At 40.7% G+C, this 17460-nt stretch overlaps 1 protein-coding gene across 1 annotated transcript in view; it reads right to left on the bottom strand.

The window, feature by feature from the left end:
* The window catches only part of PKD1 (polycystin 1, transient receptor potential channel interacting), a 252054-nt gene that overhangs the window by 59809 nt on the left and 174785 nt on the right, over positions 1-17460 (bottom strand). Inside the window, exons 17-23 of the mRNA XM_089686812.1 lie at positions 14587-14866; positions 12842-13055; positions 12243-12402; positions 11987-12133; positions 11126-11270; positions 4039-4641; positions 760-916 (exon numbers count right to left, since the gene is read on the bottom strand). Of these exons, the coding sequence (XP_089542938.1) occupies positions 760-916; positions 4039-4641; positions 11126-11270; positions 11987-12133; positions 12243-12402; positions 12842-13055; positions 14587-14866 (1706 nt within the window). The remainder of the gene's footprint in view (positions 1-759; positions 917-4038; positions 4642-11125; positions 11271-11986; positions 12134-12242; positions 12403-12841; positions 13056-14586; positions 14867-17460) is intronic.

Raw genomic sequence — 17460 nt, 5'->3', positions numbered from 1 at the left:
CACTTGAGGGTTAGGGACTGATATAGAGGTTTGATTATTTTGAGCTTGTGGTAGGACTGTATAATGATGTCCTTGTGGTCCTGAAAGCAATGATTTATATCTATGTTTGATCGTACTTCTTGAGATCTTTTACATGTGTTTTTTTTCCTCTTTTGTATCCTATGATGTAATCTCACCAGCTGAGATTTTGGTTACGTTACTTTGATAGGCTTCTATGCATATGTACTTGATTAGGTAAGGAATTTATTTCCTATTTTGTGTACTACCGGCCTGTCTTTATGTGCCCTATTCTATTTCTCTTTGTTCTGTATATAAAAAACAATTTAAATTACCTTTAAAAAAAATCTACAAGATAATGGTCATTAATATATAAAACTCTTGCTGTAATATAACACAGATTTTAAGGTAGTGCCTTCTAAACTTTATACATTACTTTGGTTGATTGCGGTGGGCTGGATATCCCCATGATACAATACAGAGTGGCCAAAAATTAATTTTTAGTTTCAATAAAGAATAGAGGATGGTTAAAACTGCTGCCAGTTTCTTTTTTCGCCATCCCAAGGGGAGAATTGTCTTCACCTCCTGTTCTAAAGAAGCAGCAGTGAGTACTTACTCTATCCAAAACCAAGAAAAAAGTTTAGGCTTTACATACATTCAATATCTCTAATCAGGTTTGGATTGGGCCACTGGAGATCAACCTGTGTGTAGGCACCTTTAGCCAACCACATCTACCATACCATCTGTCAGCTATTCTCTTACATGGGAGCGATGAAGAATGTGTACAGCTTATGGTCCTCTTCCTTTATAGCATCCAATGTGACCTGCTTCATGATGCTGTAATTGTACTGGTTGGGATGATCGGTCTCATGAAGATAGGTGGAGATGTACGGCTCTTTTTCCATGTGGGAATACCATTCTAGGAAGAGACAGAGAAGATCAGTTTCACTAGCAGACGTTTCAATAAATACAAAAAAAAAAGCCTAACAAACACCTATGAAGAATAGAAACAGCAAATTTATTCAAAGAGGTCCCATCACCAGAATATTAATTTCAACAAAAAATGTGCAGAGAATTATAAGTGCAAATAAGGTATTTTATGCATCTGAACAACCTGTGAAAGCCTCCCTTATGTAGATCTCCAAAAGTCCTGCGACTGTTGGTGGATGCCATCATCTTGGATGTGATGCCAGCAATCCCAGAAGACTCGAAGCTGTCTCTCAAGTGATACTCCCCAAGTATTCCACTTCCCCCCCTCCCCAGCTATATAAAAGGTCATGTGGGGTGGTGAGGGCAGAGGAGCTGAGCCAGCACAGACAGACATTCACAAAAGAGGAAAGGGCTATGATGTGCAAGAAGGGAGGGGACTGTGCTAAGGAATTGACTTTTCTTGGAATAGTCAAATTTTCTAGCAAGCGCAAAGGCACATTGCAAGTGAATAAAAAACAACTTAAAAAAAACAGTTTTATTTTCATAATTATTTGCGTTACAATATTTTGTGCTTTTTTTATGCATTTTTTAATTTGGCGACAGTGCCTCTTTAATAAAAGAGTGCAAAACTTAAATATAAACTACAATTAGATTTATTTCGTCTAATGTTAGAGCGCTAAAAGGTTATATCTGATTGGTTGCTTTGATTTTCTGCAGAGCTAACTACATTCAAGGAGCTAGGAAGGTCCTTACACAGGAATGGGAACTAAGGCCCCTTGCACACGGGTGTCATATTTTACAGATGTTTACTCAGGAATTTGTGTCGCCTGTGTGCAAGGGGCCAAAAACTGTGTGTAAAGAACTGAGAAATATTGAATATAGGATAGTAAAGGTGTGTAAGCGTATAGATGAGTATAATTAATCTTCATTGCCAGTGTCGTAATATACTCATTTATACTCCCGTAAAAAAGTAAACGAGTAAACACGCAAGAAATTACTGCACTAAAATGTAAAATTTTCTATTTTTTCTTTACTGCTCTGTACTCAAAGCTGTATTACTGATCTTTACTCAGCTGTGTGCAATGTCTCATAGACAACAGTGCATCTCATTTCAGATCAGTAAAAAACAAATTTTTTACTCCCGTGTGCAACAGGCCTAAGAGTCCCTGCACACGGTACTAAAATAGGAACATCATCCTGGCAGAAAGTTCCTGCACAAAAAATGTGAGTATGGTCTATATAGTATACGCGTTTACACAGCTATATGCGCACAAAAGCGCTTCCAGAATGCCAAATATTCAAATGGTATAAACTATTATTCAAGTGGGAGGTGCACGTGCGAAAATAACTGACTGGTAATGCAGATTTTTTTGTATTTTTTCTTTTTACTGATCTAAATGTGGCACTAGTTTTCTAATATGAGTGTATATGTGTGTACAGGCCCATTGAAAGCAATGGCCTGCACTCAAACCAGTATAAAAAAAAAAAGACCGCCTAAAAAGTGCCGTTTTTGGAGCCCATGTGCAAGAGTCCTTAGAGCCTCTTCTACGGTCATTAAAGCAACTCACTGCCGTGTAAAAAATTATGTGCCTTTAAAATCAGAGGAGTAGTGCCTTTTTATCCTCCCTCCAATTCTTCTAATTTGGCTCTCTTGAAGAGCTATGCTGTAGGAAGAATTTTCAGCATTCAACCCACTTCCAGGAGTGCTAAATGACTGGTCCCCTGTGTGCGCTCTGGTTTCACTGGCCATCCGTTACGTCACTACTGTGTCCTGTAGAGGCATGGGGGGGTGGCTAGAACCACAGAAAACACATGGGCCAGTCAACCAACACACAAAGTGTTGTGTGCTGAAGACTTCAAAAGTCATCAGCATACCAGAGGTATGAGCAATGGGAAAGCCAAGACTAGAGGCATGAGCAATGGGAAAGCCAAGTACTAGTCCTCTTTTTTATTTGACGACTGAAAAAAAAATTGTTGTTCATTGATTTTTCTTTTTTTGTCTGACCTAATAGGAATGCTCTAATGGTGCCAGAATCCCAGTCTTGGTAATAGATAGGAAAAGGGGTAGGGGCATACAGTTGGACAAGATTAATTTCCTCTGTCCCTTCAAGAACGGTTGTTCAGGGCCAGTAGGGTGCTGGCACATAGACTTTAGATGGTCTTTTGACAGTCCTCTGTTGTCAAAGTAACCTTTACATTGAGGAGACTTCACCAGGAGCAGAAAAATAGTGGAGTGGAGTAAAACAAGAAATTACAAAATGGGAGATCTCTGGGCAATACAGGATGTGGGAGATTCAGGCAACAAAATCCATTCATTGCCGAAATTTTAATTTTGCTCACAGAATTCTTTTAAGAGCTAAAAAAAATCTCTTCTGGGTTGATGGTGCCTTTAAACCAATACACTGCTCTACGGGAGTTTAAAGGTCAGCTCAACCAAAACTAATATTCCAGTTTTGGCAGAGACAGATCAATGGAAAATGGGGCCCTAGGCAAGGTAGTAGTGTTGCCGTACCCAATCTCGTCCATTGACCTTGAAAAAGATTGCAGTAGGCACAGTACTTGCCCAAACAGGCATTAACTTTCCACAAGTCCACCCTCCCTTGTGCACAGCTTTGACCAATTAACTCTCTCCCTGGTTTTCTGCAAGAGCATGAAAATCATAGCGGGCACCACCCCTGCCCGTACCCTGTAAATCCATTGGGCCCCACCCTGAAAATCCATTGGGCCCCTGGCTCCTGCCTAGGGTGCCTTGTGGATGATCTCATTATGAGTTTTGGTAAATGATGGGGAATAACTCTTGGGGTCTTTTAAGGCGAAAATACTCAGTTGAATTCCCAGCTCTGCATTCTTACTGTTACCACCACGAAAAGGTTCAGCAGAATACTCTGATGCAACAGGGGGAGTCGGACTCCAAAGTGGGCAGAGACAGAATATGGAATTATGGTGGAGAAATCTTGCTTCTGGATTGCCCACAAGATATAAAAAGCAAGTGGATGCCCCAGCCCACCAGACCTCCTCTATAACTGAAAGACTAACTTTGGATGAATAAATATATGTTTTTTTTTAACATAATGTATGTTCATTTATGATAAACAGTATATAATTACTCACCATCTAGGACTTTATAGGTAATTTGAATGTGAAGGCCTGCATTTTCATTACTGCTCTCTGCTTCAATGTCCACTTTCACGGATCGCCGGCTCTCAATCGTAGCCACACCTGCTGTAATATTGCCAACACCAGTGTTATTGGCGACACTAACAGTGATTGCCTTTTCAGAATCCAGACTCTCCACTGGGATCTGACTGCCATTACTGGTCTGGAATTCCATAGAGGCTACCTTAGTGGAGACGGTGTAGTTGTTGATGAAGCCAAAGGGGTAAGGGTTGGAATCCACTTGGATCATGACCTGGATAATGTCCGTTAAATCTGGGAAGGTGCTATTAAAGCCCTGAGGTATAAAGAACTGGCAGCCTGTTCTGTTACTGTAGCAGAGCAGATTAAGTGGATCTGAACGTTTGCCTCTGGCCAGAATTTCTCCTCCTTGTAAGGTCAAGGGTTCCTCGTTCAGCACTCTGGACTTCATCATGATCCTCATGAGGTCGGAGGACAGATTGTAAGCTTTAGAGGCTACTGTCACATTGTTCAGAGCACCACACGGCTTGCCTCCTTTGTGGACTGATGACTTGGTATTTACAAGTTGGATGACATCTCCTGTAACAGAAAACAGGAATGTCAATAAAATTGTGACCTAGCAATCCTTGATCACATGTAGATATTGTACAGAACCATTGATTATTGTTCAATATTTGTATCCCCTCCCCTTTTTTTTCCCTATTAATTTTCATACTTGAAAATGCTATAGCTTCCCATTATGCAACAATACAGTTACATGTTTATTTTTGCTAGGCCTAACCTTCGGAATGCCTAGAAACTGGATACCTACCTGAGTAATTTTCTCAATTAAATACATTAAAAAAAGTGACCAAAGAGATAATTAATTCATGAGCTGTAGTACAACGTAAGATCTGCTTCTAATATCCACGTTGAAAGTATATGCAAAAGACGCATGCAAAAAAAGATAGATATTATACTTACCTGTAGTGGTCATAAATTAACATGTGAATACAATATAAGAGTTCATGTTGAAGAGTGTATAATATAATTAGCTGTTTAGTTGGTTGTTTTTAAGAAGTAATTTTTCATGTTTGTATACCAATAAAAGTGTTACTAAACCCAAGACCCTGCATTCACTATATCTGGTTCTCCCCGGACCCTGCATTCCCTATATCTGGTCTCCCCGGACCCTGCGTTCACTATATCTGGTCTCCCCGGACCCTGCGTTCACTATATCTGGTCTCCCCGGACCCTGCATTCACTATATCTGGTCTCCCCGGACCCTGCATTCACTATATCCGGTCTCTCCGGACCCTGCATTCACTATATCCGGTCTCCCCCGACCCTGCATTCGCTATATCCGGTCTCCCCGGACCCTGCATTCACTATATCTGGTCTCCCCGGGCCCTGCATTCACTATATCCGGTCTCCCCGGACCCTGCATTCACAATATCTGGTCTCCCCGGACTCTGCATTCATTATATCTGGTCTCCCACAGTACACACAACATGGAAATGCAATTATTTTAGTAAATATAAACTGCTAAATATCTTTTCTTATTAGCAGTATATAGCAGTCTTGCGACTTCTATCAGTGTCTAGCAGAGCACTAGTTAAAGCTTGTAGGAGGAGTTTTTATTCTCCGCTGATTGTCCTAAGGCTGCTGGACCCCAGACCCTCTGTCTGGACAGTGTTGATCACATGCACTCTCCCAAGAAAAAAGAAAAAAAAACTCTCTAGCAATACACACCAAACTAAGCATGTGCAGCTTGCCCCCAAGGCGCTATCCCATCAGGAGATATATTGGGGACAGTAGAAGAAAGGGAGGTTTAGAGAAGAGAGGATCAAACAGCCTTTTTACATGTGGAGGATTAACCCCTTAGGTTCCACAGTGAGTATAACAAGCATGCTTTACTGCATATACAGACTGATTGTACTGTTTTGGGTTTAGTAACACTTTAATGTAAAATATATTCTGGATGTGTGTGTATTTTAAAAGTCCTGCAAACTATTTTTGCAAACTCACAAGAAGACAATCCGGTCCATTGCAAGCTCATCTTCCCAAGAGATTTGGGCTACTCTGTATTTCCCAGGATTTGAGCAGATAATGTTCAGCTTGAGTTTACATGTGCCAGTAAATTTAAAAGAAAAACTTTTAATATGTTAACAATCTTTATTTCAATTGTCTGTACTGTGCAAAACATATGAGTTACCACAATTCTTTCACAATCATTTTAACCAAATGTCTGGGTATCTACTGGGCCTCAGTTATAACAATGTCAGCAAAAGGAGCCTCCTCTGTTACTCTATAGCAACCAATCAGAACCAAACATACATAAGTGGCATCCAGAAGTTTGAAGTAGATCTATACATAGTTACATAGTTAGTGCGGCTAAAAAAAAGACAAAAGTCCATCCACTTCAACCATTAAATTAAAAAAAAAAAAAAATTATAATCCTTCTCCGACAGTTGATCCAGAGGAAGGCAAAAAAAACCAGCAAAGCATGATCCAATTTGCTCCTGCAGGGGAAAAAATTCCTTCCTGATCCCCCATAGAGGCAATCGGATATTCCCTAGATCAACTTTACCTATAAATGTTAGTATCCAGTTATATTCTGTGTATCCAAGAAAGAATCCAGGACTTTTTTAAAGCAATCCACTGAGCTGCCCAGAACCAACTCTTGAGGAAGTCTATGCCACATTTTCACAGCTCTTACTGTGAAGAAACCTTTCCGTGTTTAGAGATTAAATTTATTTTCCTCCAGACGTAAACAGTTCCCCCTTGTCCTCTGTGATGACCTCAGGGTGAATAACTACACCGAGTTCACTATATGAACCACTGATGTATTTATACATGGAGATCATATCCCCCCTTATGTATTATACATGGAGATCATATCCCCCCTTATGTATTATACATGGAGATCGTATCCCCCCTTATGTATTATACATGGAGATCGTATCCCCCCTTATGTATTATACATGGAGATCATATCCCCCCTTATGTATTTATACATGGAGATCATATCCCCCCCTTATGTATTATACATGGAGATCATATCCCCCTTATGTATTATACATGGAGATCGTATCCCCCCTTATGTATTATACATGGAGATCATACCCCCCCTTATGTATTTATACATGGAGATCATATCCCCCCTTATGTATTATACATGGAGATCATATCCCCCCCTTATGTATTATACATGGAGATCGTATCCCCCTTATGTATTATACATGGAGATCGTATCCCCCCTTATGTATTATACATGGAGATCGTATCCCCCCTTATGTATTATACATGGAGATCATATCCCCCCTTATGTATTATACATGGAGATCATATCCCCCTTATGTATTGTACATGGAGATCATATCCCCCCTTATGTATTATACATGGAGATCATATCCCCCCTTATGTATTATACATGGAGATCATATCCCCCTTATGTATTATACATGGAGATCATATCCCCCCTTATGTATTATACATGGAGATCATATCCCCCCCTTATGTATTATACATGGTGATCATATCCCCCCTTATGTATTATACATGGTGATCATATCCCCCCCTTATGTATTATACATGAGATCATATCCCCCCCTTATGTATTATACATGAGATCATATCCCCCCTTATGTATTATACATGAGATCATATCCCCCCTTAATCTCCTCTTCTGAAGAGAGAATAAATTCAGTTCCTCTAATCTTTCCTCATAGCTGAGCTCCTCCATACCTCTTATCAGTTTAGTTGCCTTATTCTGTACTTTCTCCAGTTCCCCAATGTTCTTTTTGTGAATTGGTGCCCAAAACTGAACTGCATATTCCAGATGAGGTCTTACTAATGATTTGTACCGGGGGAATTGATCTCTCTCTCTCTCTAGAGAGGATTTTGCTCGCTTTAGAAAGCTTGGCATTGCATACCATTATTAAGCTTGTGATCTACCAGAACTCCCAGATCCTTCTCCACCATTGATCCCCCAGTTGTACCCCCCTAGTATGTATGATGCATGCATATTCTTAGCCCCCAAGTGCAGAACCTTACATTTATCAACATTAAACCTCATTTGCCACATAGTTGCCCAATTACACAGACCATTGAAGTCGGCTTGTAAATTGGAGACATCCTGTAAGGACTTTATTCCACTGCACAGCTTGGTGTCATCTGCAAATACTGAAATGGGATTTTTTATCCCAGACCCGAGAATATTTATAAATATATTAAAAAGTAAGGGTCCCAACACTGAACCTTGGGGTACACCACTGACAACCCTAGAGCATTCAGACTATGAATCATTAACCACTACTCTCTGAATACGATCTTTTAGCCAGTTTTCTATCCATTTACATACAGATTTTTCCAAGCCCGTAGACTTTACCTTACACATTAGCCGTGTGTGGGGAACTGTGTCAAACGCTTTTGCAAAATCCAAGTATACCACGTCCACCGCCACCCCTCTGTCCAAGTATACCACGTCCACTGCCACCCCTCTATCCAAGTATAGCACGTCCACAGGCAACCCTCTGTCCAAGTATACATCCACCGCCACCCCTCTGTCCAAGTATACCATGTCCAACACCACCCTTCTGTCCAAGTATACATCCACCGCCACCCTTCTGTCCAAGTATACCACGTCCACCGCCACCCCTCTGTGTGAGGTTTTGCTCACCTCCTCGTAAAAAGAAATCAGATTTGTCGGACAACTTCTGTCTTTCATGAATCCATGCTGTCTGTTGCTTAAATTATTATTTTCCAGCAAGAACTTATCTATGTGGTCTTTTATTAACCTCTTCAGTATACTATAACTATAGAAGTTAAACTAACAAGTCTATAATTACTTGGTAAAGATTTTTGACCCCTTTTTAATTATTGGCACCACATTGGCCTTACACCAATCCAGTGGTACTATGCCAGCCATTAAAAAGTCCCTAAAAATTAGAAACAATGGCTTTAAAATGACAGAGCTCAAATCTTTAAGGCCCCGTGGGTGTATGCCATCCGGTCCAGGTGCTTTATTCACCTTTATTGTCTAAATATTTTTGGATCATATCAATTGTGAGCCAATGTGGATCATCTGGAGCTGTGTCAATACCATACCCATTATGGACAAGAGCTCCCCCATGCTCCTTTGTATACACAGAGCTGAAGAAGGTATTTAATAAATTTGCCTTCTTTGTCCCCAGTCACCCACTCTAGATTATTTTGTAAAGAGCCTACATGCTATACACTAACTAGATACAATTTTCCTAGAATGCTGTTTTCACCTTGTTTTCCTTCTTTTCCCCCATCTCAGTGCTGCTGATCTCCTTCAGCCCCTTCCTGTCTGTATGCACTTGCTGAAGCGTAGGCTGCACATCACTGTTCTGGACTGGATTCCTGATAATGATTATGGGCCATGCCTGCGCAATGTGTGTCGGTACAACTTACAACTGGTTGTAATTTCTATCAGGGGAGCATATGACAGAATGACAACACCGGAGCACAGTCGGGAGGCACGTGTTTCCCCTATAATAGGAAAGACCTGAACAAGGCGCTTCATGGCAGGATCACAAGGTATTATTTTAATTAAATCTACAGGTTTAAAAAGATTGAAAACAACTTCTGAAATTACATTAACTTTTATATGAAATGTAAGCGATTGAGTTTAGATCTACAATATTGGCCGCTGTGCTCAGAACAGACAGGTCTTATTTCACCATGATAAATGGGGCCCACTCAGTCTACACTCTAAGACAACTTTGTGAATATATTGACGGCTGACCTCTAACAAGTTGGTAGTGGTGGAAAACAGAAGCTTATTTTGTGCATGGCTGAGCCTAATCTTCATGGCTGAATCCCAGTCTGGCAGCAGAATATACAGAAAAATGTCTGGCAAATGAAGACAGATCTCTTGTATATCTCTGGAAGGTCTGTGCAGTTTTAGTTCTATAAATCTTTCCCCTTCAGGAGCCCAGTGAGGAATCATAATTCACAGGGAATGTTTCTGCATGTCAGCATTCTGGTTCCAACCCAGTGACATTATTAAAAGCCCTTATCTCTCTGCATTCCTTTACTGTCATTAGCGTGCTTCAATAGCTGCCCCAAGAAAACTTTGCATTACCATCTCCTAATATTTACTGCCAGCTGTGCCATCTCTAAAATATCTGCTGTAGAGACAATTTTATTTTTGTATTAAAAACATCACCAAATTAAAAGAGAAAGCCTTCCTATACGCGTATTTGAAAGGAGAATACTCTTTACGCCATCCCATACTTTAAAAAGAACCTGTCACTGTTTTACTTTACTAAGTGCAGCACCTAAATTTGGAACCTCAAGGTTCCTTTAATCCTCCTGGGTGGTCCAGGGATCCTTCGCACCTAGGTGCACTAAGAAGGGAGTCCTGGCAGGATTCTCCACCAACTCCCACCACTTTTTTGCCTCTCCACTGACCATGGAGACACTAACATATAAAGGGAATTAAAAAAAAAAATATGCACCAACGTAAAGAGCAAAGATGATACCAAATGATAAAAGGGTTCAAACTAATGCAAAGGCTTGTATGAATCTATGCGTAGTAAAGTTAATTTCTGGGCTAGGAGAGTTACAAGCCAGCAGCGTCACTGTTAGCTATTGCTCAGGAAAGCCCTATGTTGAGTCAATTCAAGTTTATTTTAACTGAAGCCCTGATGAATGGGGAGCAGGGCCGGACTGACAACTCATGGGGCCCCTGGGCAATAGGGGATCATGGGGCCCCTATGTCCTTGCCCACACTCAAAAAAGCCTATAAAAAGGTACCAGGGGCCTTTCATGGGGCCCCCTACTGACCCCGGGCCCTTCGGGCAGTGCCCGAGTGCTCGAATGGTCAGTCCGCCCCTAATGGGGAGTGTTTTCTGACCCCCAACATGTGTTGAATGTTTTTTTTTTAGTGCAAACCAATAAATTAATTTGGACCCTTATTATTTGGTCTGGAGCTATTTCCACTGCACAGATTTTTTCTGGTAACCTGTAGGACCCCTGACATTGTTACTGGCCGTCACTGAAGGCCAAAACCTTAAAATGACATTACATAAAAGACCTCTTAGAACATTCTTACCCGTGATGTTCAGAATATTATCTGCGATTGTGGTAGGAGTCATCATTCCTTGAGTGGTCTCATTCTGAAGGATGGACATCATGGCTTCCAGCTTGCTCAGAGTTTTCTTCTGACAAGATACACATGCCAGCTCTTTACTGGCCACCTAAAAACAAAAAAAGTCTCAAGATTCTACTCAATTGGCAAAACAGTGAACAAAACAGGTTCTCAACTTTTAACATGAAGCAACAATCAAATTAACTACCGCCTACTGCCTAAGGAACAATTACATTGAGAAAGGCGGGCTGACACTTGTCTAAACATTGGTGCAATAAACCTATTATACCACCCTTGTTTAATTGCAGAAGCTGTTTGAGTGCCTACTATACCTATTACTACATTATTTGTTTTGTATGGAGAACCAAGGCATTTATCTTGGATGGTGTACTAATACCACTTTAACATACATATATACATACACAGCCAGAGAACAGCGTCACATTGAAGGTATCTGTTCCTTGCTGTGGCCATCATGATGGTGTCTCATTTTTTCTTCTGGATTTTTCTTTGCCTTTTTATTTATTTTATATTACAAAGAATGCAGCAGGTGGTATTATAACAAAAAAGGTGGACAGGAAACTCCCAGATGGACAGTAGCAGAGTTGAGAATTATAATATGGAGAGCTCTGTTGATGTAAAGGAAGCCATTGGCTGAGCCAGACCATGAAATTTGATCTACAGTATAAAATATTAACTTTGGGTGGACTGACATCTCAGTAATGGTACAAGCTTGCAATTCCCCCTTCCTTCCATCAAACACCTGATTATACATATACGTTCACGGCAAGTTCAGATCTCCACTGCACAACTATTATTTCTTACCGTACACTGTGCCAGTGCCGCAGCTATCTGACGTATGTCATCCACAGTGTTGACTTTCAAGGATATAAGGGCATCTGTGATTTTCGTGCGTACAATTCCCAAGTTCTGCTTGCCTATATCTTCATCTCTGCTCACAGTTTGTTCATACTGATGCCAAAAAGATTATTATTTGCCCATTATAAAAACTACACACACTAGAAAGAAGCCAGACTGACAAGAGACTGCACAAATGAACGCAACATAGAAGAGTCTTTACCTCATTCAGAACTGTTATGAGGGCCAAGGAATACTCAGTCACATGCTGAGGGTCTCCCTGTTTCAGTAAACCCTGCAGGGCGCTCTCTGTGAGGTTATGCAACCAGTGACCAAGACTTTGGAAGCCCTCTGGGATTTTAGGCATAGCAATAACAAGCGACCTAGAGAGAAAACAGAAAGAAGGAGCAAGTTAAGAGGTATCAACACCGATAAGCAGCCTCAGAACTATTCCATTGTTTCTGAAAGAGAAGCAAAGCAAAGAAATGGAAATGATGAGTAAAAATGGTGGGAAGGGAAATGGACCAAAGGTCACAAGTAAATGGAAAAGGGATAACAAAGAAAAAATCAAAAAGTTTGGATGGCATGGCAAAGGATAAGGAGGTGGAAGGAAAGGCAAAAAGAGGAAAAAAGTAAGAGGACAGGAAAGAAGAACAGATGATGTTGAGGGAAGAGGATGGAAAGAGAGGGAACAGAATTAAAGGGAACAGGACAAGAAGATGAAGGGAAAGCAAGCAGAAGGAACAGGTGATGAAAAGGAAAATAAACAAGACATATAGAAAGAACAATAGACTAGACTATGATGGATGTCACTCTACTTACTGGTTTAAGGCCACGGCAGTTGCCCCCTGCTGGTCTTGTACCAGTATGGAAAGCTCCACCAAAAAGTTGGTCTCATTATAGCCGACAGGCAGGAAGGTGGTGTGTTCTGACCGGCTGCCTTTATACACCCAGAAGTCATCACAATTACCGGCCCGGCAACGTTTAGCTCTCAGTATGAACACTAGGGCAACCTCATCTTCTGTATCTCTCCAACCTATGAAACCAGCCCAGGATTACATGTCATATCGCCTGTCTGTGCCATCAAGTAAGATAGAAATTCAAGTAAAGCACATACAGTGTGCAGTGTGATTTTTTTCCCCCAGTGCTGATCATTCTGCCTTACAGGGTGCTTGAGTACAGCCAAAATGTATATTTTTCTTTTTGGGTAGAGCGGAAAGTGTTAGAACCAATTCCAGGTCTTTATTGTTGCCTGTGTCCCTCTTGGAGAGATTTCCCCTCACTTCTGGTCCCAGTGAATAAACAGTACGTGAGATTTGCCAAACCGGGATACAAGCAGAATAGAAACCATGAAAAGCATCTGACTCTTACCCATTCTACTTTGCAAAAATAGTTTATTACAGTCAGTGCCCTTGGAGAGATTTTGGTCACTTTCTGTCTCGGTGACCACACAGGAAGGATCACCTACCTAATGGGGACCAAAACAGCAATAAAAACCCCACGTTGGCCATTCCTTACACTGTCAACCAAAACCATTTTGGTTGGAGTTTGGCTTTTAAAAATGTATTTTGCCAAGTAAGAGGCATGTGCCACTGAAGGGACACTGCCCCACTGTAAGGTTCTAATCTCTGGGCTTTCCCATTACTAGTAATGGAGGCACATTGTAACCCTTGCCTTAATTCTTCTAAAAGTAGCTGTACAGCTCTGGCTGGGCTGAAGCAAGAGAATGCTCAATTTTGGTCTGTATTTTATATATTCATGTTACCACATGATTATGTGCTGTAGATCCTCCTTCTCTCATACACCAATGTTTGCAGTATGACCAAAAGTGTGTGGACACTTGACCATCACACCTATATGAGCTTGTTGGAGAATCCACTCCCAAAACTATGGGCATTAAAATGAAACTGCCCCCCACCCTTCTTTGTGGCTACAACAGCCTCCAGACCTCTGGGAGTGCTTACACAAGAATTTAGATTGTGCCTGAGGGAATTTGTGCAGGTGGGTTTGTGCACAAGGTCAAAGCAAGTAGTGTCCTTTCCCCAATTGTTGCTACAAGGCTATAAACTAACAAATGAATAAAAACAAACAAGGGCGCACTCTCATCGTGCATTACCGTGGTATAACATGTAATTTATTAAATAGAAAGGATGTATACTCACAAACCAACATGATAATGGGCAGTATAGGTGGTCCACAAAAACAGTCACAATGCAACTGTGTCTAATGATGCAGATATGCTGACGCGTTTCGGGAGTTAAACCCCCTTCCTTGATTTGCATGAAGATTGGAGCGCTGGTTTCGTTTCTTTTTCTTTTGGAATTAACTCACAAATATCTAAAATGGCTTTGCATGTTGTAGAATTACCAGTTCCCTTCACAGGAAGCACTTCAACCCATTATTTTGTAGGGTTGTCCACATGCTTTTGGTCATAGAGTGGGTGTGATGCTCAGGTGCACACAAACTTCTGGCAAAATATTTTGGCTAGCTGGTGCACAGTAACATTAAAGAATTTAGAGTCAACCAACTCTAAATTCATGTTTGGCTGGAATGTACAATGAACTTACCAGTGCAGTTAAAGTGGACCAATGTGGTCAGAGCATGAATGGTTTCATTGGGGGAGAGTCTGCAGGTTCCTCCAAATGGTGGGCTGTTCGGTAGCAGATCAATGGAAGCAAACCCCTCCTCTTCCATTGTGGGATCACTGACATGAAGAGTGAAGGTGTACCCCTCTCCATCCTTTAACACTCCCTGCCTGAGCACTAGATTCATCTCCCGGTCTCCAGTGGTGGTGGTGGTGGCATTGAGGACAAGAGTCTTGTTGCTAAAGCTCTGAGCAGTCCACCTCTAAAAAACAAACACACAGCTACAATTACAAGACAAGCAACAAGTCCTACTGGGCAGTTTTTTCAGGCTGTTCATCCACAGTTTTTGAATATGCAGACTTTTAAAGATTGTTTTTTAAGCACCTTGCAGTCTCCTCCAGTGCCACCCACAACTCCAATACAGGTTGAATGATGTTGCTCAGCATCTTTAAACCCACTCTCTGTTTGCCTGAGGCATCAAGGACACATGCTGCAGTGGTGCGTGAACCTGCCTTAGACTCACACAAGACTGTAGTACTGTGGAAAAAGACCTCAGGATGTCATGTGACCAGAACAAACAGTTCTAGAAAAGGTATACAAACATTAAAAAAGGAGGACGGGGTGCTCCAAGAGTAGGCGGAAAATAAAGTAGGGGTCTGCCTAACCTGGAGTTAAAAGAAATTATAGTCCTTTTTTTTAAGTTTTTGTTTTTTTCTAAAACAAGATAAATTAGCTGGCTGAAAAAAATGCAGACATTTGTACCCATTTTGTCAATAGTCTTGCTCTGTGTATAATCTCAAATAAATATGTGAAAGGGGGAGCCATATTTCCTCAACATGTTGTCCTAGTAGTGTTGTACAATGACTACACTTTACCATTCCTTATAGATCAACTTTTTTGGACCATGTCTAACCCATATGGATTTTATGGATTAAACACAAAATCTAACTTATTTGTTCTGTAATTTATTATTTCACTAATTATTCAGCAAGAAAGTGAACTGCACTCTCTAATATAAAACTAGCCTTAAGAAAGAGAATCTAAAAATGTGAATATGAAATATACACATTATAATGAATAATAATGAAACATTATTGAAAATGAAATATGACCATGAGTATATAACACAGCAAACTTTTAAAAATATAAGTAACTAAATAAATAAATAAAATAAAGCTAATTAAAAAAACATAATCAAAAGCTTTACAGCAGGGGTCTCTAAACTTTCTAAGCAAAGAACAAGTTTATTGTCCTTCAGGCTTTGGGGGGCCAGAGTGTGGCCAGTGGGAGTAGAAAATGCCCCTGCATCAGCACTTCATCATTGGTTTTAATGGGAGGAATAGTGCCTCGTTGTTGGTATCAAAGGGAAGAATAGTGTCCCATTGATAGTGTCAGTGGGGGAATGGTGCTACAAGGGCCAGATAAAGACAAGCAAAGAGCCACCTCCAGGCCCTGGGCTTCAGCTTGGTGACCACTGACCTACCTGGATAACATTTATTTTTCTGTGTTACTATGTAGTGGGAGTAAAAATGCCCCGGCATCAGTGCCTCATCACTGGTTTCAATGGTAGGAATAGTGCCCCAATTTTTATATCAGTGGGAAGAATAATGCCCCATTGATGGTGTCAGTAGGGGGAATGGTGATCCAATGGCCAGATAAAGGCATGCAAAGGATCACAGTTTGGAGACCACTGCTTTACAGTAATAATCTGAAATGTGTACACACAAACACATATAAAATGTTTATTTTAAAAATTAAAATTTATTACAAGTTCAGTACATGCCACTGTGTTTGTAGAGAATGGTAAAATTCCTATTACAAAAGTCCAGCAATGGCTTATTGCTTTCAAGGAAACTGTGCTTACACACTAGTTGTGTAAGCGATCCTAAACGTAAAAAAAAAAAAAAGAAAACTTTCCGACTTAAGGCAGACATCTAGGATGTTAATTGTACCTAAATAGTATCCGACCTGAAAGATTTACTTTATGCCTTAACATTTTCCTGAAAATTAGCCATACTTAGACACTCCTCTTCTGAAGCCTTATAATTGTATATCTGCAGTGAGATCTAACACACTGCATTCCTTTGTCTACTACTCAGATTTGGAGTGAGATTTGATGATTGTACTATTGTGCTGCTCACTGTTCTCTTTGCTGGAGAAGAAACTGTATATGAGGCCCTACAGTGGAAGGATCGTACTGCTTCTTCTTCATTCATTATGTGGATCTGTGCTTCCTCCACCTCTCCTTCTGCTGCTTGAATTGCCCCCCCCCCTCCCCAGTCATCAGATCACCAGTCATGGGGGAAACAGCTCTTACATGGGGAAGCAAAGCCCTGCTAATACCAAGATGGTGACCCCTCACACATATACAGTGTAGAAAATACACACTTTAAAACAGTTATGGGGAAAAGATCAGTTGCAGTAAGAGAGTGGTGGCTACCCCCTTGCTTTCTGCTTTCCTTTTTTTGGAGCACAGCTTCCACGTTACAGGTCTCCTTAGCCTTGTTCACACCATATGTGCAGAAAAACTGATGGCAAACAATGTGCAGATTTAATTTGCAGAGACATCAGTTTTCATGCGCTACAATGAGTTTTGTACAAGTTGCACATTCTTGCACAGAAAAAATCTGCACGGGATACCAGTGTTGTGGTGTGAACAGGGAATATAAAGAACAATTGATTTTGTTGTGCCCTTGAAGAACGCGTGCAGAAACAATTACGTCTCTGCACCATGGTGTGAACAAGCCCTCAATGATTGGGATGGTGGAGGATAGAGATTTCAGCTGTTAAATAAACTTGAACTGCTGAATTGATATCTAATTTGTCAAATATAGTCGTAGTGTTCAAGATTAAGAT

This window comes from Staurois parvus, unplaced genomic scaffold (assembly GCF_062004578.1).
Source record: "Staurois parvus isolate SC_StPar_1 unplaced genomic scaffold, SC_StPar_1.0 ptg000412l, whole genome shotgun sequence".
NCBI lineage: Eukaryota > Metazoa > Chordata > Amphibia > Anura > Ranidae > Staurois > Staurois parvus.
The sequence above is the reverse complement of the archived record's forward strand: the minus strand, read 5'-3'. Positions and strand labels throughout refer to the sequence as shown.